This window comes from Diadema antillarum, unplaced genomic scaffold (assembly GCF_040938485.1).
Source record: "Diadema antillarum isolate AM-2024a unplaced genomic scaffold, OU_Dant_1.0 scf00000027, whole genome shotgun sequence".
NCBI classification, from domain to species: Eukaryota; Metazoa; Echinodermata; class Echinoidea; order Diadematoida; family Diadematidae; genus Diadema; species Diadema antillarum.
Genome location: NW_027270916.1, coordinates 1,768,756 through 1,792,273, shown reverse-complemented (window position 1 = coordinate 1,792,273; position 23,518 = coordinate 1,768,756). Strand labels below are relative to the sequence as shown.

At 39.6% G+C, this 23,518-nt stretch overlaps 1 protein-coding gene across 1 annotated transcript; it reads left to right on the top strand.

Moving 5' to 3' along the window:
- The first annotated feature begins 1,426 nt into the window (after positions 1-1,426).
- LOC139735078 (growth hormone-regulated TBC protein 1-A-like) lies at positions 1,427-18,848 on the top strand. The gene is made up of 6 exons (XM_071645854.1): positions 1,427-1,478; positions 8,115-8,273; positions 10,941-11,162; positions 12,398-12,570; positions 15,446-15,631; positions 18,726-18,848. The coding sequence occupies exons 1-6, from the start codon at positions 1,427-1,429 to the stop codon at positions 18,846-18,848; spliced, it is 915 nt and encodes a 304-aa protein (XP_071501955.1).
- The last annotated feature ends 4,670 nt before the right edge of the window (positions 18,849-23,518 follow it).

Below are 23,518 nucleotides of genomic sequence, written 5' to 3'. Positions count from 1 at the left end.
TCAGTGTCTTGTCACAATTCGTTGTTATTTTCGCTGTTCTGATCTGGCTTTTGAAAATTTCAAATCTGACTGAATTTATTCGTTTGCAAGATTCAATTACTTCACAACTCTGGCCGCATAGTTCACAAGTACAGCGCTATTGAACTTTACTATTTCAAAGTGAGATGATCGTTTCGAGAATGAGAGGGCTCTGCCCAACGTAGCACTATTTTACCGAATCATGAAATGAATAGTGAGCTTTTTCAGTTGCACGCACGTGGCTTCAAACACCAGCGCTGGACTTGCAAGCACATGGTGTGCAGCTCCGAGTGACTGACCTCGTGGTGCTGAGATTGAACTGGTTTTGTAGGCAAACCCACTTTACTTTGATTTCTCTGGATTGGCAATAAACACGTAAGTGGTATACCATCGTGAAATAACTTTCTTATAATATTTTAGTACTGTTGTGATCGGAAGGACAGCGGCTGGCGATAGGTTGATCGGATCAACATTCTTGATTGGATACGGCGTTAGAAAAATTAAATCCGGAAGGCGTGTGCACTTTTATCAGTCAGATCACGGCAGCATCTTCGCTTTCGATCACGAGTTATGTTCATCCTTCAAGCTGCCCCTAGCAACCGCTAGTGTGTATTGTACTCAATCAGTACTCGGATTATCTCCGCCGTTACCAAGGAATTGCGCACGCACAAATCCCTCGCTGACAAAGGCCTGCCGATTTCAATAGAGTATGCCCGCCCGCAGTCAGCATAGACAAAAGAAGGATTAGTGGGTGCTTCCTTCTCAAGTGGACAAAAGACACTTTCCAGGGCCCGGGACAATTACTTTAGTTTCAAATACAGGATCTGGGACTAAAGGACTCAGATTTGGGAATAAATTACTGCGGCAGAAAGAGAAATTGCTAAGACAAAAAAACCCGCTTGTATCTTTGAAATCATACAATTCTAGAAGACAATTTTGCTATCATTTGAAAGGGGAGATCTAGCTCTAAAACTTTCTCACAGAGTCAAGGGAGCGTTCTATTGAAGAAAAACCACGACTGACTCTTTCTTTTCATACTACACAAAAAATTTGGATAATTTTTTGATGATATTAATCATTTCTGCAATATTTCAAGTTCAGATAGATATTACGGCAACCTGACTACATGGCACGTAAGAACAATCATTTCTTGATATTTGTTGTGTAGAACTCAATTCAAAACAGTCGATAGTTTCAAAGATATCGCAGTTTTAAATTACATTGTCAGTCCAGTTTTGAAACATTCTGGCGATAAGTAAAAATCTCTGGCACGTTAGGGGTTTTGGGCCTGGCACATTAAGAGTTGAAATTCTTTTTTCCCCAAAAACTGCATAATCAAGCTTTTTTTTAAGTACAATGTACTTGGCAGGTATTTTTACTATTGCGATGGGATATGGAAATGGACACCATGGCCCCAGCTGTCAAAGCAGCTTTCCTCCCCAAGTTTCCATTGTTCTCAGGTAAGAGTCTACAAAAATGTGTGGAAGGTGGACTTGCTATACTCAGGTGACCTGTGCTCTGTCAAAGGAAAGGTCCAGAGGAGCGTTTAGTGTATGGCGTATATTTTGCAGCGAGAAACTCTCTGTTGTATTCCATCAAATTACCTTCAAAAGGTACAGCCCACATACTTTCTCCTCCATACCTTACTGGTACTCTTTAGGAGAGGCGAAATACAAGTTACTTGAAAAACTTGAATTGACCATCAAGTAGCTTCCCACCTCAGAACATTTGCAAGTTGTTATACCTTCTCTGAGATTTCAATGCTCTGATTAGCCCAAACCGTGTATCCTGGCCCAGATGCTTCAGCTGCTTTGATGTCAGCAAACTCGACAAGAACAGGCCTAGACTCCTTGAACTATGCTCCCTTCATGACCTCTGCATCACAAACACATTCTTCTCACAAAACCCAACCACAGAGTGTCCTCCAGATCACATCGCTGGCACCAACTCGGATAGGATATAAGATGGAGGTCCTGTGTGTGACAGAGGCGTGGCTCAAGCACTTCAAAGATCCCTCTTCATTTATTCAAGCAAAGAGCAAGGTGTTTATCCTGGTAAAGTGGTCCTGCCTTACATCTAAGTGGACCCCATGGAAAACCAGCTAGTGCAGCTGAATATGGGCTATCCAGCCATCTTCTCAGATGGAAATGAAACAAACAAACTGTATGTCTTCATCACTCAAAGACACTCTCTAACAGCGTTGTGTCATTACTTCTCACAGCTATCAGTAGAGTTGACTGTGGCACTGACCGCTCTGTGATTGCCAGCAACGTGCATGCTCAACCTATCAACCCATTGAGGACAAGTCCCGAGTGTATTCGGGGCAAGTGTCTATGGGAAATGCGTGTTGTAGCAAATTCAGTCCATCCTCAATGGGTTAAAGCAAATCCTTAGATCAAAGAAGGGCAATATCCTCAACATCAACGCAGCCATGTTTACAGTCACTGAACTCGATGAACACTGTGCTTGATGCCATACTGGAGGAGTTGAGAAAAGAGATGGAACCACCTACAAACTTGTATTCCATAGGAGCTTTTGAAAAAAAGCAGAGAAATCCCAACTGGTTTGACACTGGAATTGTGGACCTTGAGCCAGCCATTTCATCCAAGAGAACTGCCTCATTCAACTTCAAACATGACCCCTGTGATAAGACAATTGCTTCCCATGGGAGACCTAGGATGCCAACAGATTTGCTGGACAGTGCATCAATACCATTGGCAGAACCTGCTGGAGCATCCAGCTGTCCACTGATTGTGGCAACATTTGAGCTATTTCGAGGATATGAAAGTGGCCTTCGGCCTTTGTGGCATCAAGATTGCCTTGCTGATGTCTACCACAGGCAAACTTATCTCTAATCTTGCAAAGTAAATGGCAGAACACTAGCAAGAGCTATAGGCCTACTCGAGACCCGGTCCCTTCCCCCAGTCATAAAAGCAGTCAAACAGCCCAACCTCCTTGATCATTTCCACAAACACATGCTATCGTGCTGAGAGGAAGTTACTGCACCAGGACATTCATGATGCCAACATCATCATGCTGTTGCATACGTAGCTTGTTCTCTGTTTGTTTGCTGTGCACTAGCCACTTGTATCTGTTGGTCTCATTGTGTCTCACTGTGTGTTCCCTTGCTTTAGCTGAAGCAAGTCTGTGCTTTGTCCTGCTTCATGCCAGCTCGCTGTAAAGCGTAACAGCTGAGCTCATCTGAGCTGTGGCTGCATATAAATACAAGCCATTTCGCAGAACTTGGCACAAACATCTTATCTGCTGATGAGTCTACCCCCCCCCCCCAAAAAAAAAACCAAAACAAAACAAAAACTGAACGATAATAATGATAATATGACAGCTTGTACAGTCAAACCTCTCTGTCTAGCGGCCACCCAAGGGAGGTGAAAGAATGGCCTTTGAAGACAGATGACCGCTATCAATAGACAGGTTATCCAACATTTTGTGTGCATTGCCTCTATGTACAGTATCATTGTATAGGGGCATACATTGTACATTCACATACTGTAAACGTCAATATTTTCGCGCGATTAATTTTTCGCGCTAAGCGGCTCGAAAACATATTCGCGGGGTCTTAAATTCGCGCTCCGCAGCGGGTTAATACACAGTCGCTGTTATCATCCAGCGATGCCGCCAGCATATGAAAAGCGACATAGCGAGCGGCGCGAGTGTGAGTACAAGCGCTCAACTACGTAGTACACTGTACATGTATTTTACTCGATACATGTACTGTAGTACTAGTACTGTAGTCGCGGAGATGTAGCACACCAATCGGCCGTGGGCTCGGTGCGTGCGGTGCGTGCGATGATACTGCTATATGCGTAAACATGTCTGTACTACGTAGCAGTATCATCGACGAAGCGCACGCAATTCAGGCCTTTCAAAATGTGCATAGAAAATTGCGAAGATATATTCGCGCGTTTTTGAATTCGCGCTAGCAGAACGTAGCGCGAAATCCGCGAAAATTAATGTACCGCGAAAATTTCCACGTTTACAGTAGTATGCATTAAAATGTATGTATGCCAGGGCTCGACACTTTAATACCCTCTTTGTCTGGTGGCCCATTTGGGCTACCAAAATGTCTAAATCTGAAATATTTTTGTATGTAGTATATGTAGTGGCCTGAAATAAAAGCAAATGTATCAATCCATTTGGAATCTGAGTTACGTGTAACCACCTGATAAGGCCACCAAAATCTGGGGGCTTGACACTGACCCAGGCCACCTGGCCACTGCTAATGTGGAGCCCTGTGTACGTGCACATGTCATATGTGTTTCATGCATTGAACAATGCCAGCGTTGATCAAGATGTTGCACAGTAGGTGTACACCAAGCAAGTTTTTCATTACCCGGTAATGCATTCCTATGACTGAACGGCAGCTGAATGCTGCAGTGGCACTGCAGTGGCACTGAACATTAGCCACACTCTGACATATGACTGACATGGCTGCAGAGCAAAAAAACATCCTGAATTATGGGCTCAGCTGTGGCTTCGCATGGGTCTGGTTAAAATCTACCGTGGGAGACAAATTTGATGGCTGTTAGCTGTGTTAGACAGGTGGCAGCTGTACAAAGGGTCTTTAACATGGCTTTTCTCTTTGGGTATTTTTCAGTGGTTGCATGCGGCAGGTGGCCGCTAAGGCAGGTTTGACTATATTGTCTGTATTGCTCTTTTATCAGATATCTAATTTAATCTGAACTTGAATGTGAGGGAATGCAGTTAATAAGAAGTCACTCCTGGCATTTTCCCCTGGCCGGAGTGACAGCTTTCACTTTTCGATTAGAGATGGCAAAGTCGAGTCATGTACTATGTTGCAATCGCATAAACTGCCTGGGCTTGTGTGGCTTTGTTGGAGAACTTTTGTTTGTCATTATTTTTATGCCTCTGCCACAAAGTGTTGCCAGAGGCATTGTTTTCGGGTCGTCCGTCTATCCTTCCTTCCGTCCGTAATCAATTTTGTGGACAGCGTAACTAAAAAACTGTGTAAGGTATCCTAATGGAATTTGGCATGTGATATGTATGAGTGGGCGAAGTTGTGCCTATCAACTTTTGGATGCACATGCACAAGGTCAATGGTCAAAACATCAAGGTCAAATGCTCAAAATTTGACTTCACATCAGGCCCATTTACACTTGCTTGGAAAAATCGCGATTTTTCTAAAATCGCGACATTTGGGTGTAAGTTGCTAAGCAACTACACCCAAACGCCCTCGAAACATCGCCAGAAAAATCGCCAGCCGGAGTGCGATTTTTTGAAACATCGCGAAGTTTGAGGCGAAGTTAGCTAGTGTAAACCCAAGTCGCAGAAATATCGCGATTTTTCATCACGTGACTCTCGGTATCGGATTGCACCGGGAGTTTACGCGCGCTCCCGATCCCTCTTTGGAACGTGTAGAGAGCAACGGTATAGACAGCTGTGTACAGCCACAGGTCCTAAACGGCCGATCCTCGGTCGGCTCGTGGTCTCTCACCTCCCCCTCCCTGATGAAACTAGCTAGTACACTGTACGTGAAAACTACTACTGGTAGCAAACCTGAAGTTCTCCAACCACATATCATCACCCCATGACAACTTAACAAAATAATGTTCTCCCAGAAATGCGTTGATTCAGATTGTGGGAGTGCCCGTACTGCTCTCGATAATTATATAAGTTGTTTGTGGAATACAGGACTCAGGAGTACGTCACAAGTGTAAGTTCTTGCTGTCGCCTGATAAAATACCAGTCCTAACTTCCAAGTCTTACTTCCCACTTTCGTCATATCGGCGAAATTTCATGATCCTCCTGAATGCTGCTGTAGATGAAGTTTTACACACCTACTACGTATGTGATCTAATGTAGCAAGCTATATAGTTTTACCGTAAGTAAACAGTCTCGAGAAGCACTAGGATGTGTGCATTGTACTGATAAAAAGCCCTGGCTCAACGTTCCAACCAGCCAGCTGTGATCAAAATATACTGCACTGCAGTGAAAATGAATAGAATAGCGCGCGCTTCCATTCAGCTACCGTGTTGAAAACAGGTAAATTACGCATGCGCACTACCGACCAAAAAATTGCGATGCTTCGTGAAGCTCAAACTTCGCGTGCTTTTGCGCAAGTGTAAACGGTGGAACCAAAATATCGCGATTTTAAAAATCGCGATGTTAGTCAGTGTAAATGCGGCTATCGATGCAATGCCTGAAGGTATTTTCTTGAAACTTAGTGTATGCATTTACTACCAAAATTCTCCAGAGAGAGAGAGAGAGAGAGGGAGAGAGAGTTTTGGGTCATGAGGTCAAAAGTCAAAAGTCAATTTTTTTCTCCATATCTCGCAAATGGTTCAAGGTACAATTGTACCTTAATGGAGACTTTGATAGTACATACAGCTGTATGCATGTACTGACTGTCAGTGATTATCTAGGGAATTGGAAGGTCATGGTTAAAAGGGGTCAAAGGTCAAGGTCAACTCCTCAAAATTTCACTATTTCCCTCGTATTTATGCAATGCCTGCAGGATTTTTCTTGAAACTCAATATAATTATAATGTATGCATTACACAATAGAGATTCTCTGGGAAGTGTATTGAATTACCAAACAAGCAAAGGTCAAAGGTAAAAGTGCTGAATTTCACTTCTTCCTCCATATTCTGAAAGTGACTGAAAGTATCATCATGAAACATAGTACAGTATTCATCGCATAATCGGGACAGGTTGGGAGTAGCAAACACGGCCCCTTTAAGCGAGGTGCCCGATTTCGCTATGAGCACTCACCATACACTAACGGCATATGACATACATGTAGTGCGCACACACACACACACACACATGCATACTGACGTACTGTACATGTACATGAATACACAACCACGCTACCCCTTGGCGCGACCCTCTAGCTCATTTACAATTGAGGAAGATTGTGACGTACACACAGATCACAGTGTATTGAAAGTTAAAACACTCAGAGACGAGAAATTTAGAATTTGCCCTCAAAGTGTATGACTGAGAATAAACAACGTACACTGCCTTAGCTGGGTGAGCGAGGCGTGTTTTTTATTGGATGTGAGTAGGAATTGCAAGCGAGCACACGGCTTTGCTTATGTAGGGGAGAATGTTCACGAAAGCATGTGTTTCGCAATGGCATGGATACTTACCACGGCGCTTTCGTGGCTATGCATGTACGTGTACTGGATGGACGGAGGTCAAAACACACCAGTCCAAAGCTTGCTTTGTAAGTTCGATGTAAACGACAACTGATTAGGAATCTTTGAAATATTGTTGTGGTATTTTGGTAGATTTTTTTGTGTAAAATATCAACAAAATCAAAGATCGCTTGAAGAAAAATTGTCCCTTTTATCAGAGGTCCCCGCCCGATTATCCAGTGAAAATAACATGCATTGGAAATGTTTCTGGGAAGCGTATGTCATTTAAGCAAGGATCCCGATTATCAGATGCCCGATTATGCGATGAGTACTGTACACGGTATATTTATACATGTTCTACCTGACAGTGATTCTCTTGGGAATTTTAGGGTTATAGGGTCAAGCGTCAGAGGCCAGGTTAAAATGCAAATATTCTGCTATTCAATACTGAAGTTGCATTTTTTTTCTCCAAACCTTGAAAATTACTCAATGCATAAATTTATAAAAGGGTCTAAAGTCAAGTAAAAATCCTCAAATCCCTATATATCCGCACTCTTAGACAATATAGCCATTCATCTAATTAAACCTAGTTCAAGCAAAGTGAACATTCAACACATTTGTGACAAACCTGTCATTTTAATATTTTGCTAATTATGTGGAAAAGTCATCACACCTTGTCAAGATATTGTACTATAGACCTATAGTATCCCCTCATGCCTCTTGTATCCCCTCAAAGGTGATTTAACCTTGCGATTGCATGTGATAGTTCAGAGAATTTTTAAACAAGCGAACAACTAGTGCAGACCTATGTTGATACAATGCGTATTGTGTATGTAGTGAGCATGCTTAATTGTGCTTTATTGGGTATGACTGCATATTTGTATGTGTGCTTTCAGGAAATATGCAACAAAATGCAAGCCAAATATGCAAAGGTAGCATCAACAACATGCACTGGGTACATTTTTTGTTGTCTTTGCAGTGAAGCGCTATGTAAGGAAAGGCGTTCCATCAGAGCACAGGGGACTGGTGTGGATGAATGTCAGTGGGGCAGCCAAGATGAAGAAGAAAAATATTGGTCTTTACCAACGGCTTCTAGAAGAACCAAAGGATCCAGAAATTACAGAAGTTATCAATATTGGTAAGAAAGTTCAATATTTTTTTTCATTGTGCTCACGTTCTGTGTGTGATTTCATTTCTTGAACATCAAATTTCATAGACAAACAGCATTCAGTCATTATGTGTGGTAAAAGGAGTTCCACTGTAAAGGGAGTTTACACCATTGTATGAATGTAAAATTGGGCAAATTTAGGTTGAGTTCACACATCTGCATATTACTGCATAGCAAGAGTGTTGATTTATTCTGTGTGAAGTACCGGTATACATTTTCTGTAACTACAATTGATTATGTGTGCTAGGATGAATTTAGTGTGAATTATGTCAAATTTCTTCCCATTATTGTAATTTGCATACATACGCGTAGGTAAACTTACGTTGTACATATTAGAGAAAGTACTCACCAGGGTAGGGTACTTGATGCCATCACTTTGCTGTATATGTGTTGGAGGAATGTCACGATGTGAAATCATAACTTCTACCCAAATCAATAGCAATGTAAATCTTTCCCAGATATACTTGGTAACGCAGCAGTTTGAGAATTAAACATCTTATTACATACATGTGATTGAGTTTGTAGTGTAGACATGCTGAGAAGAGCAAGATGTTTGGAAATTGTGCTAAATCATCAAGACTTACAGTTTATAAATGTGTTTAAAGAATGCAACTAATGTGAAATGTTTTAGCTGCTGACACTTCTAGATTTGAACTACAAGTGGTGCATGTAATTAAAGCAATTTGTGTGATGTTAAATCAGATATGAGATATTAAGCTTCCCTTGTAGAGAGTTTGTTGAGCTTTGAATATAGAAACAAATGTAAGGTAGGACTGGCTGTTCCAGCTTTTTGTGTGGAAAAGAGACTGGATATTCAATGTTGCACACATTCACTGTTAAAGTATGGTGAACGAGACATTAAAATCAAGAAAATCATATAAAAGAAGGTGTCAAAGCAGAGGGAAATGTCTCCTAAAACAGATTTTTAATGTGACTTATTAAAAGATATTCGTGCCACTGAGAAATTGCGAGTTAAAACTGACTGATTTGCTTCACCGATATTCGCTCCGGAACAGCAGTTTTTTTCGAGCCCTAAAATATGACAGCATGAAATGAACAAAACCCTTATACGGGTGCAGCGGGACATCGAGGCCGCCATTCATAAAGCATGTATTTCATGGTGAGCGGATGCAATATCAGGCCTGTCTTTAGTCGCATCTGCTTTCTTGGCTGAGACATGAAAACGTCCAATTTTTACCTTATATTGTACAGAAAGACTTTGAGTTTCATGTGGAGAGTGAATTGAGTGATGACAGTGACAATGACACTGATATTGATAGTGGCAAAGTTGGGGTGGTAGATGAAGCGAGGGAGAGGCGACAGATATGGAAGGCCATTGCGGACATAATTCGTTCATGGGGCATACGTATGGAAACGGGCATACAATGTACGTGTGCAACTGCCTTTTGCAAACGTTTGCTAATTGACCAATCAGCGAGTGTTGTTCAGCAAACGTTTGTACGGTGTTTAGCAAGCGTTTGCATGTTATCTGTCATACATTGTACGTATGCCCCATTCCATACGTATGTTAATTTACTGCGCACGTACATGTATGCATGCAATTGATCGACCAATCAGGTACTTCGTTTAATATGCATTTGTATATATATGTGTGTATGTTGCGTGTGTGTATGTAGTGTGCATGGTAGGTACTCATGCCCGATCTGAGCAAGGAAGAACTAAGTGTACGTATTATATGTGTATGTGGAAATCTCACACCGTACCTTGTTGATAGTTCTTCAACTGGAACGTGGTTAAATTCTTCAATGAGCTGAAGATGTTTTTTTTTTACTTTTGCACTTACCGCAATTCTTTTCCACTTGAGTTCTTTTGGCCATACTGAGTTGATCTGAGCAGTACTGAGCTGTACTGAGCTGATCAGCTGGTTCAGCTAACTTCATTGGTTGGCTGGAAAATCAATTTACTGGCATTCTGTGCATACATATAAAAACGGCATACGTTTGCTAACAAAAAAACTTCCAAACGTATGCTATCGCACCGTGCAAACGTTTGCCAAACAACACTCGCTGATTGGTCAATTAGCAAACGTTTGCTAAAGGCAGTTGCATACGTATGCCCGTTTCCATACGTATGCCCCAAACGAATTATGTCTGCAACGGCCTTCCACAGACGGAGCCCACTGTGTGGATGGAGTGCGTAGCACAGCGCACATTTCGTGACGTCATAATTTTGGTCACCAAAATTTTGCCGTCAGATCGGGTTCAGGTGATCTAAAAAGGGTCTCAAAACACCATCTCTCCATTGTTCTGGAGACGTTTTTACCTTCTGAAAGTTGATTATTCATATTCCTAGAGACATAAGCTTTCCAGAAATGTATAAATCACCTTGTTTATGAATATCATCCTTTTTTTCTCGTTCACCATACTTTAAAGATTACTTAGACACAGTTACAGTGAGAAAAGGACGGGCCGAGCCACAGCTGAGACTGTATGTACCTCCAGAGCTTGGCCAAACGCGCTGCCGATTTTGGTACTGCATTTGGCCTTTTGCGTGTATACAGTGAAATGAAGGCCGGGCTCGGCCACAGCCGATCCCAGCCCTTTCACTCACTTTCACTCACATGTCAAATGCAAGTATGACTTTTAATATTTTTTTCTCTTCTTCTTATCTCCATAGATCTGCACCGGACATTTCCAGATAACATCTACTTCAGCAATGATGCTCAGTTTAGCAAACGTAAATCATTGGCCAATGTACTGTCAGTCTTTGCCCACTACCGTCCTGAGGTTGGCTACTGCCAAGGACTCAACTTCATTGTTGCTCTCATGCTCCTTGTCCTGCAAGATGAAGAAAACTGCTTCTTTCTGCTCTTGGTCCTAACAACAAGAATTCTACCAGGTACTGTGTTGCCTTTCTAAAAATTATAAGTAATGATAGGTATAATATTTCCAGCCTCTAAAGTGATGGAAAAGAAGAATATCCTATATTATCTATCTGTTGTTTGTGGTCATAACCTATTACATGTTTATCTTCTTTGAAAGAGACTGGTTAAGATTTCATTCAGAAGAAGGTTAGGAAGTTGGTAAGGGTGAAGCCATTGACCTTTACATCCTCTAAAGACTTTACAATCAGATGTTATCAATGTTTAATAGGAGTCATTACAAGGGGCAAGTAACTCAAATGATAGTGGCTCATGCAGGGGCTTCAAAAATTGTTCCAAGGCACTGACAAACAACATCTGATAGAGGTCGTATAGCAGTACTGTAAAGGAAGATATTTTTGTGTGAGTAAATTTTTGCGCTTGATCGGGTAAGATGAATTTGCATGTCTTTGATTCTGTTGAATCAAGACATTTAATAGTGATGCATATACCAAGCAAAAATATTCACATGCTTTTATCTTCGCCCTATTTCAAAATCCTTTCGCTTGTTGGAACGTGTTGACTCTTTCGTGTCTTGACCACAAATGTCCTCAGCGGCTTTGTGCACTTGCATTTTCAGATCTGCATTGACATCATGCAGTCCTAAAACATGCCGGGTGTCTTCCGCTTTCATTTGCGAAGCTGCTGCACCGCAAGGATTCTTTCAGGATCATTTACAGAAGGGGGGAAGTGTTACGGACAAGCAGGATGTCCTGACTATGTCCTCACAACAAGTTGCTAAAGGTGTCAGGAAGTTCATTGCCGCATCTACATTTTGGTCTCGATCAAAATTTGGATGCAAAATTGTTCTCTTTCCTGAAGGTGCGGAAACACTGGGACACGTTTAGGAATGATAGAGACTGTGAACAGACTCTTTCAAGAACATGTGGAGAGGTTGCCGAATGAATGCGAAATTACTAAATTTGCTTTCTGCGTCTTTGTCCGCCCCTAGGGACACCAGGTTTTAAGGACTACCTATGTTGTAGTGCATTCATGACCTGTGCATACAATTTGTCATGACTTCTTTGAAGTAACGTGTTAAAGGGAGAGGTTAATCTAAAGACCATGAAACAGAGAGAGAGAGAGAGAGAGATGCATTTGAGGGATGTTAGCAGGAGAGCCTGACCCTACTCCTTCCCTTCCAAGAACTTGTTGGCTGTAAAGGGTGATGTAACCTGTTGAGTAATACTTGCAACCTGATGTGTCCCCACAGATTACTATGTACCCCATATGAGTGGGTTGAAAACAGACCAGGAGGTACTGGGAGAGCTCATCAAGGAGAAATGTCCTGATGTTGCCAGGCACATGGAAAAGGAGCAAGTGCCATGGTCTATTCCAACTACCAAGTGGTTCATCTGCCTCTTTCTTGATGTCCTGCCCATTGAGGTGAGGTCTTAGCCACTGCCTGTGTGGTATCAAGCAGGGTTAAAACCTTTCACCAATTTTGCTTGCCCTGTTTTTAAACAACTGTCAAGGATTTTTTAAGAATGACTATAGTGGTATGAAAGGCATCTCATCTGAGATTAACTCCTTGTTATGGCAGGGAGATACTGCATCCCTTATTTGGGTGTGTTTATGCTCAATTTGCGAAGGCAGAATCAGCATTGTGAAATGCCAATTCAAAACGCTGATTCAAATCGCCGTTCTCGGGTACACTGTGTATGCTCACTTTCTTGGAGAGAGCCTTTACGATTGCTTCGTTGACCTCAGCAGAGGCAGGACAAATTGGGGTGCGCGCTTTTTCGGAAGTTCTGGCCCGAGTTGGTGCATAGTTCACGTTTCAACTGGCCACGTATTTTAATAGCATGTCTAAAATACAGTATCATTTCAATTATTTCAGTAATACACATGTACGAACTGTAGACAATGATAGGAAATACAAGTATTTGTTTTATCGAGAAAATTGTTGACAAAATTGGATAGTATTGTGAGCCATTCATGCATTAACGCGTTCGTGTATGAACAATATACAAATGTACCAACAGGGAGCTCGAGCTAAAAAGCACAACACATGCAGATTGTACATAGCGCAGTTACAGTAATTGAAAGGTCGGCTGGCCCAACGCGCACATTTTCACGCACACTGGAAAGGCGATGAGATGACGTCATTTTAACGCGTACACGGGTAATTCTGTGAAGTTGGGGCACAAAGTGTGACATTTTAGCATAACTCAATACTATACATACATGTATATCGTTTATAGGCTTTACATTATATTCTATTAAGACCATACATTTTCCTGGAAATTTTGTGCCATTCAGACTCAATTTTGATGAAGTTATTAAAACGATATGTAACGGTGTCCTGTAGCATCGTGACGTGTCCATGTAGCATCGTGATAGTTAAAATCTGGTCCTAAAAGACAAATTAACGCAATTAGCTTGACAAAAATTTGATATACATATTCATGATTACTAGATTAGTCAGATAGCTAAATATCTTAACTCTCCTTTCCACAGTTTTACTTTTACAAGGAAATTACACAATGTGTTGCTATGCTACGCGGTGTCCACCAAATGTCACAAAAAAGGACACCGCATAGCATTGTGATATATTTTGTAATTTTTTTAAAAATTAAAACTGTGTACAGGAAATTTGAGATATTTAGCTATCTCATTCATATCTTGTAAATATGCATATTGCATCAAATTTTGGTCAAGCTAATTGCCATAATTTGTCTCTTAGGACCAACTTATAAAATATCACGATGCTACATGGACACGTCACGATGCTACAGGACACTGTTACATATTGTTTAATAACTTCATCAAAATTGAGTCTGAATGGCACAAAATTTCCAGGAAAATGTGTGGCCTCAATGCAAATGTAAAGCCTACAAACAATAAATGTATAGTATAATTAATATTGAGTTATGCTGAAATGTATTTTTTAACCCTAATCAGGCTGGGGGGGGGGGGCGGAATCTGCCCCCCTCGACGTTTCGCACAATATCTTCGCAGCGCGATAAGCTCCCGCCGCGATGTTCCATGACTTTTTTCTTTCAAGTATCGCGCAACTTTTGAGACCAAAATTGTTGCGCCCGCGCGTACCGTTTTGACGCGACGCCCGTTCGAAAAAAATTTGTCAACCCCAAAATTGCTCCAAAACTTTATTTTGTGTACAAATCCAATGCAAATTGTGTTTTTTCAATTAATTCACATAAAAATTCATATCTTGACTTAGAATGGACGAAATTAATTTATAATAAAGCTTCGAAAAATGTCTGTGACAAATTTTGGCCAAAAGACAAACAAAAACAAAAGGTCGAAAAACGAAGAAATACATAAGAAATTCAAAAAACAATCAAATACATAAGAAATTAATTTCGATACAGATTTTTTTTTATCCTATGTCTCAGGAGAATGATGCAAGAAACATTTTTGAAAAGAAATTAGCTTAATTAGAGCATTAATAAGTGATTTAGAGCCCAAAACTGATTTTATGCATAAATTCCAATAATTAACTCTTTATGTGCCACGTTCGCACGTCCGACTCAGTCGGCGGCGTGCCAACTTCGCGTATTCTGCTCAACAAACAAAGCCGCCAAGACCGATCGATAAACCGCTAATTACTGCTAATCCCACGGCACAATGAAAGCGTTTCTTGTGCTTTTGTTCCTCTCGTATACGACTTGCATTCTATGTGGTGGTGGACAATCAATCGATGTTCCCAACTAGATTTGCTCATACATTCTAAGTTTCTGTCACGGTTTTATGTGCAAAAGTCATGTCTTTACAGTAATGTAGCAACTGGTCATTCAAACAAAAAATTGAAAATAGATTCGTCATACAATTTATATTGTAACAAAGTTTGGCATTCCTCCTTGACTTTGCCTACTATTATGCCCATCTTAACAGAAATTTGTAGAAGTTATATAAATCGGAAAAGCAGAATTCTTTCTCAATTCTGACTACCTTCGTGTCTCAGAATAACGTGGCACACCGGGGGTTTCCACCATGGCACATAAAGAGTTCATTAATATAAAATATAAGAAAAATTTTTCGGAGAAAGCAACCATACATTTTGATAGCATACGTCGCGGGCGTCGCCTGTGCCGATTTTCGGCGCGATCACGCATTTTATAGGCGAGATCTGAAGGGGGGGGGCGAGATCTGACCCCACTAGGAGCAGTAGATGGCCTGTGTATCATGCCTTGTGAGTTCTTGTTCATACTACTTATACATCATGCATACACACTTTATGTTTTATGCTCCTTGAATCTTTTTTCCCCTTTGCTCATATTTGTTTCATTGATATCAGACAACCTTGAGGATATGGGATTGCTTGTTCTATGAGGGATCCAAAATTCTATTCCGTGTCTGCCTGTCACTCATTTTGAGGAATCGGGAGGAGATTCTTGCTGCCAGCAACATCTCAGCTCTGGTTGATATCTTCAAACGGGCAACAAACCAGTCTGCCAACATCAACTGCCATACGTTCATAGAGGTAGTTTTTAAAGGGAATCACTGCATGTGCATTAAATTTCCATTCTACTAGCCTATCTCTTTAACCCTTTCACGACCACATTCTGTTTCACATACCCCACTGCCAGGACCACTTTAAATTTGTGCAGCAGCGTGCTCAATGCAAACTGCTCTTGCAATTTGAGAATACATCTTTTCACAAGCCACGACTGAGAAATTTTCCTGTATAAAAGATGTTCTCTGATAATTGTATTTTTATTCTGTCAGCTTCGTGTTACCCTGGAGATGATAGAAAATTAATATTTAGTCTAGAAAACTAGAATTGATAGCTAAACTTACAATACTGTAGCACTCCCATAGACACACCTATGTAATATTCACTTGCGAAGCACAGCAAGTCTGGGCTTGCGATGAATTCGAGTGGAAGGGGAGCTTTGTTGACCGAATGAGAAATCTTCCTGAATAAAGGATGTTCTCTGATAATCATAGTTTCATGCTATCAGCTTTATTTTGCTCTGGAGATGACAGAAAAATTAATATTCAATCTAGCAAATCAGAATTGATGGTAGCTAAACTTAAATATTGCAGCGCTCTTATAGACTCACACGTGATCACTGTATACGCTGAATTTTTCTCAAATTTCGCAAGTTAGGTGCTATTCGCGAATTTAAAACATATTCAATGTGACGTGCATGCATACATACCTTTTCTCCGTTCCTTGTGCACTATACTTCACAACCTCAAATTTAACCACTTGCGAAATTGTCAGGAACTCAGACCGCTAATGTGTGGCGTATATAGTATGCAACCCTCGCTAAACACGGGGATGCATTAGAATGGATGGAGAGCTTCGTTATAACAATTTTCGCAAGAATTTTCAATGGTATTCCCTTTCATATTTGGTATCTACATAAAGCAGATGCAGCAAAACGAGCAAATGGCACAATTTTCACCGTGCAAGGACAGCATACTGAGCTTTTATTCACGATCATAATCAGGTGTGCATTTCGGCAAGTTAACTTGCCGTTGGGCTGTAACGCAGTGTCGAAGTGCGGCGAGTTAACTCGCCATTGTTGATTGCCAAAGGGTTAATAGTGTGGAAGTGAAATATCTCATTTATGTATATTTGTATGATTTCACCACTTTCTCCATTATGTGCCAACAATTCAAGACGCTGAGTTGTGTTAAACTTTTCAACCTATTTAGTATTTCCAGGGGAGTTTTTTTTTTTTTTTTCAGTTCGCCAAAGGCAAAGGAATAAATACAGAAGATGGAAGGCATGGCAGGAAATAGCTTCTTTATGAAACGTTTTTATGAACTCTCCTAGATGTTATTTTCTTAAATTCATGTCTTCCTTATTTTACAATAAACCAACTCAAAGTGAATAGAGAGTAAGACCTGAGGGGAAGTCTCTGCTTTGCAACAGTGCTCTCCTTTCTACACAGACAACAGACTACTGTACAATACAGTGTACATACAGTATGGCATGTCTCATAACTTGTCACAAAAGCACAATTCAATGCAGAACAGAGTGAAATTACATACAGTTTCATACAATTAGTATTTTACATAAGCTTGTATGAAAATGGACATTCCAAAGTGGTCAAGCATATTAATTTACTTTCATAATTCTGTGGTTTATGTGTACATGGGTGTTACTCACTATGTCTATGACACTATGAGTATTAAAAAGATACACTTGTAGCCCAAGATATAGAGACAAAGATGAAGAAGAAGGAAAGTAGTTTTATATCTCGTCGCTGGGGTGACAAGACCTTGTATCTGCAATTTTGGTGAAAATGACTTTTTTTGATTAATGGTCAAATAATCGGTTAAGTGATGTCCTGTCCAAATCCTAAGTGTCTTAACCCAAAAATGAAGTCACCACATTATTTCCAAGGAAAAACTATCCCATTCGCTGTAGTTCTTTGGCCACCATGATTATACCCCCGCCAAACGAAGTTTGAAGGGGGTATATAGGAATCAGCGGACGGTCGGGCGGTCGGGGGGTCGGGCGGTTGGGCGGTCGGTCGGGCGGTCGGTCCGTTGCAAATCTTGCGTCGCGAAGTACTTCCTCAGTTTTCAACCGATTCCCATAAAACTTGGCACAGATGTGTGCCTTGGGTTGTAGATGTGCAAGACGTATTTTTTGACAGTACCCAAAAGTACGTTGCCATGGTAACGGCATATTATGGGCAAAAATGGGTACAAATCTTGCGTCGCGAACTCCTCCCACAGTTTTTGATCAATTTTTATGAAATTAGGTACAGATGTTCATCTGAATATGTTAATGTGCAAGACACATATTTCCGCAGTGGCAAAAAGTGCGTTGCCATGGTAACGGCATGTTATTGGTAAAATATAGGGCAAAATGCTTCATGGCAAAACTGCTTAATCAGTGTTCTTCCAATTCTCATGGAATTCATATTGAATGTTTGTCTTAGGATATAGGTCAGCATGACACATTTCTTGACAGTGACAAAAAGTATGTTGCCATGGTAACAGCTCACATATTATGAGCCAAAATGATGGAAAATTTTGTGTTGCAAACTACTTCCTCAGTTCTTGCCCAATTTCCATGAAACTTGGTACAGATGTGTGCCTTTGGTTGTAGATGTGCAAGACGCATTTTTCGACAGTACCCGAAAGTACGTTGCCATGGTAACGGCATATTAATGGCAGAAGATCAAGGAAAGATCTTGCGGATTTAACTACTTCCTCAGTTTTTTGACCAAAGCTTATGAAATGTTGTTTTGACCAAAGCTTATGAAATGTTGTTTGGCGGGGGTATAACCAGTCGCTGTAGCGACATTTCTAGTTTTTGGCTCCCTTGAACATTTGACATTTTGTAGATACGAGGTCTTGTCGCCCAAGTGACGATATTTGAGATTTAGTAGAATAACATATAAAAACTGGTGTAAATACAGGTGTACGACTGTACACGGTGAGTGCATTGTTAGTTACCTGGAGAAAAGTACTACTATTTGAAATTCATACTATGTTCGGAATAGCAAAATATATTGGCATTTCATGGTTTGGGGGTAATAAACAATTGCTAGGGATTAATAGAACCTTTAACATTTCTTAATTTGTTTTTCCTCTTCTCTACTGCTCAGCATGTGTTTGAAGACTCTCAGCCATTAAAGCGTGGAACCATCGAAAAGCTCAGGTACTTATGCAGGCAGAGAGTGGAAACAGGGTCCTTAGCAAGGTTTGGTGCTTTATGGTCAGAGGTTTGATCCATAGTAAAAAAAAACACTTCAAAGAACAAAATGGACAAAAAATGGTTTCTTGCAGCGCTATGTGATGATAGAAGGTTGTTCCAGAGAGCCCAGTGGATCAAAATCAAGTTTACTTCAATGTTGTTCTGAGGTCACAAGAAGTTCTGGTAATTGATATGTGTTGTTTCATGTTGGTACGTATAATTTGTGTGAGATGATTGATTGTCTCCATAAATGTCTTTATGATATGTAATTCTTAGTAAATTTGCAACATTCCATGTGACATATATTTATAAGGTTGTACAGATTGTCAAAGAGGTTAAGATACCGGTATATTTAATTGGTTGTGAAATGTATTAGCGCTCCTACCAATTATTTGCACATCTTGGGCAGAACATAACAGCTAGTATTCTAATGACTTTTTCCCCCCAAGTGTGCTATCAGGTATAAAATGTCTTAGATCAGCAGGCCTGAAATGAGAATGAACTTTGTGATACTCAGAATAATACTTCTATTCTTGTCCATTTTCACATGAATGGAAATTATAAAGATACAGAGGGCAAATACAGAATTTATGTTCATTCATTTGAGGCTCAAGAGCAAAGTCCTTGAAGTGCATAAAATGTTCTAGTCTTTGTATGGTCAAAAATATAGTTAGACTTCCTCAAAGGTTTGAGGAAAAAGTTAATATTCAAGAAAAATAATTTGAATGCACATACATTATATTAATATATAGATCCTGCTAATCCATTCCTTGTGTGTAGGCTGAACTTGGTCATGTCTTGTATCCAGAACTGCTACCCCTCAGACCCCAATATTTTAATGTGCTGTTATATATACAAATTTTCCAGTTGAATATAATACACAGAGAATATGAGTCATACAGCATTATAATGTGTGAAGTTTACCACATTGAACGTAGTTAAAACTGGGTTGACTCAAAGTTGGACTGAGGCTTTCAACTTTTGATTTCACCTTTGCTTTTTATAGTAATTAGTTTTTAGTAATACTGATTAAAAAATTCAGCCTCTCCATAGCTCCCCCTTTTTTAATTCAAAAATGTAATTGTGCATAAGGAAAAACAAGACAATGTGATGTTTTGTGACTCTCAAGTGACTAAACCTTGCTGGTGTAAAATGTGTGATGAGTTTTTATTAGATGGCTGTATCAGGTTTTGCTGGAAATTGTCTTCAGTGGTTATCTTTAGTGCTCAAATACACCAGAAAATCTAATGATTGTTACTGACATGCTTTGTTCGGAGAGCAAATATTATGATATTTGTCGGCATGCTTTTGTAAATCTGTAAGCAGTCAGCTATTCAATCAATCTGCTAGTAAAAGTATATTACATGAACCTCTTTAGCTCTCATGCTATCTGTAGAACAGCTTCCACACCTTGCTTAAAATGAACAGTTCAAAGAGCACCTCCTTCCATATAGGTGGTACAGTCAACTTCTTGTGAGTTTGTAGTTATGTTCTCTATAACATATTGGAGTTGATGCTTTTTACATGTGTGATGACAGTGACGGAAGCATTTATCAGTGCATCTTGGACTGCCAAAGTGATGGAATTGATTATTTCACATAAATTCACTGTAGCATCATGTCATATTAGAACATGCAGTCCATGATATTGTCATTTTTGTTACCAATAAGTTTATTATGCACTGTTGTGTTGCCAAGACAGTGCTTACAGGTGCTGAGCTAGTGTCGGATGAATTTCTTTATATACCCGTATGTTGCCTGAATAGGTGCCTTCAGAGGTTTGTTTATGGTTTACTTGCCCCCCACCCCCCACCCCACACACACACACTCACACACAAAAAAGGGGGAACTTTCATCAGTCCTTGCCTTAAGGAAAACAATATGTAAAGTTAGTCTCCACACCCCCAGCCTGATTTTGGACTGTTTCATCAACAGTTCAAGTCAAAGGCATCCAAGTGTGCTTCATATTTCCAAATATAGAATAAAGCTAATTGATTCCACCCAATATTATGATCACCCCTTTTTGAGTTTTCAAAAAGAAAAGAAAAATCTAAGCAGCATATAATATTTAAAGGAAATGTGTTTTGTTACAATGGACACCATAGTTACGTTGATGATGAAGTGAATGAGAAATGTGTGTTTACCGTGTTTGATATTTTTCCATGTTTTGTAATGAATTGCTACTTGAAGTATGAGTAACATGGCTCAGTGAATTACCGATTGATGTTAGGCCTGTCTTTTCACATTTGTAATAAAGTATTTGATATGCCTACCTAGTGTAGTGTGTATTGCATGTAATTAGAGATTTTGCACATATAAAGTCTTTTGTATGAGTGATAATCAACATCTTGACCAACCAGTAAAACACAGGGATTTGATTGCACCAACTCACTGAAGACCATTTATGCTACAATGTAGCAGCGTAGTCATTGCAATGGAAGTGTTTCAGAAATGTACAAAAAAAAAAAAAAAAAAATCCAAAAACATACCCAATGTTTTGAAAATTGCTGTACCTAATGAAGCTACTCCCCCCCCCCAAAAAAAAAAAAAAAAAAAATCAAATATCAATCCAGATACATGCCATAAATGTGTGACTACACTACCAAAGTTGCAAATGTGACATGTGTATGTACATGCAATGAAGTATTGTTCTTTTGTAGGCAATATTGATTGGATTTCATAAAGACAATGAACTATGTATTAGTGGGCATAATTCATTCTGTCATACCTCGTCATAGATAATAATATATTGTCAAAACCTCACAGAAATCCATGTAGTAAATCCATGTAAATCCATGTTTGGAATGTATGTACATGCATATAGTACAAGTAAAAATTATTAGATTTGTTGGGTCTAACTTTTGCCTAGTTCACCCCAAGATCTATCATTTGTCATTTAATGTTTAGGTTTTTAACACATTACTATCATATGGAACATATGTATTCAGTCCTCTATACTTTATTTGAAATGAGCATGTTAATTTTAGCAATCACCACACAAAGTATTAGTGCTGCACTAGAAAAAGAAAGAGATTACAAGGAATGAAGACCACACTGTTCAGAGCAAGGAAATGGGAAGGAAATATCACAGGACAGCAATACCTTGAATAATTGTGGGATACACAGTAGGCCACATATGATGGCACATATGTGTATATAATATATTTATATATAAACAATTTGTCTCTGTAATCTGCATATCGTGAATTCATGCAACCCACCGGTTTCACTGTATTTATTTGTCCCATGGTTGAAGGTCCATGAATCATAATAGGTCAGAGCCTAGATTTGGATGACTTTGTGCCAATTACCAGTTGGTTCCTAGGGATTATTTTGTGCATTTTTTTCTTGATGCAGACTAAAAATGAAACAATAGTGCATGTGTGTGAACTGATAAAGTAAAAGAAACATAAAAAGGCTTGTATGTTGTTGAAACCATTGCTAAAAGTAGGTTTCACTAATATATGGTTCTAATGCCCCATGCTTTGACAGATAATACAAACTCTTTTTTCTTCTGATTCTCTGTCTGTCATGAATGTGAAATTTAACTTTAGAGATTGAACAATATGATTTATCACTCATTATTGATTGGGTGATGAGATCATTCACAAGCCTCGTTGCTCCTCAAATCTTGCCAATTACGCTGATGATGAGTGGGGAAAGAAACATGCAGAATGTTCCATTGAAGGGGTTCAAAACAGTATTGAGTGAAGTGTAAGTCTTACTATGAAGATGATGGGGTTTTGACATGTCATTAGTAAAGTACTTTCCAATTTCATTTTGTGCTGCTTCCCAAATCAAATTTCTATATGTGTACCAAATTATCAATCACTTAGTTTTTTGTTTTTAAAGCATTACAATACCAATATATAAAAACATTGTCATATTATCAGTATGACAATATGAAAACAAGGTATTGTTTGCATTTTGTTTGCGTAAGAATATTCTCCCATAAAAGACTTTCCCAGAATGTTCTTGAGTGTTAAGTTAATGGAGCTTTAAAGTGCTCCACCATAACGTTTAGGCAGTTATTGACTGGTCATTGACTACTTATAAATCAGGTTATAATCTGCATTTAAGTGCAGAGAGATTGGCAGGTTCATAGAAACTGTAAGTGCTGAATCTCCACACCAAAGCATCCTCTATAGCAGCCATCAATTGATGGTGTCATATTGCTCTGACAATAAAACAAATGCATAGAAGTAATGTCACTTGCACCTTTGGATGAATAAAAAGGCTATTGCAAGACCTATATTTGTTTTGTAATAGACAACACCCAAAATATAATGCATTTGATGCTTTAGCTCATCTTAAGCTGGTACAGTTTGCATTGCTAAATTGCAGTCCCATGGTTGTCGATAGAACATTCATCTAAGTTTCCCCTTTTTATAACTTTCTTACATGCTGAGCTCACCATATAGACCAGTTTGGTTTGGGTGCTGTCTTTTATGGTAATTTCTAACTGGGGGCTTCAAGTATGCCCAACAAAATATAATATATGTACTGACATAGCAACGCCTGTGTCTCATTACATAACCCATTGAAAGTGCTTTTGTTCTTTATTTGAAGCCCCCTAGTTATGGCTGCCATAAAGTTACAGTGCTCTGAAATCGGATTCTTCTATAGAGCCTAGCTAATGTCACAATTTCATCAACATCGCTGTTGTTACTGTTACAAACATTAATTGATTCAAATCTGCCTTAAA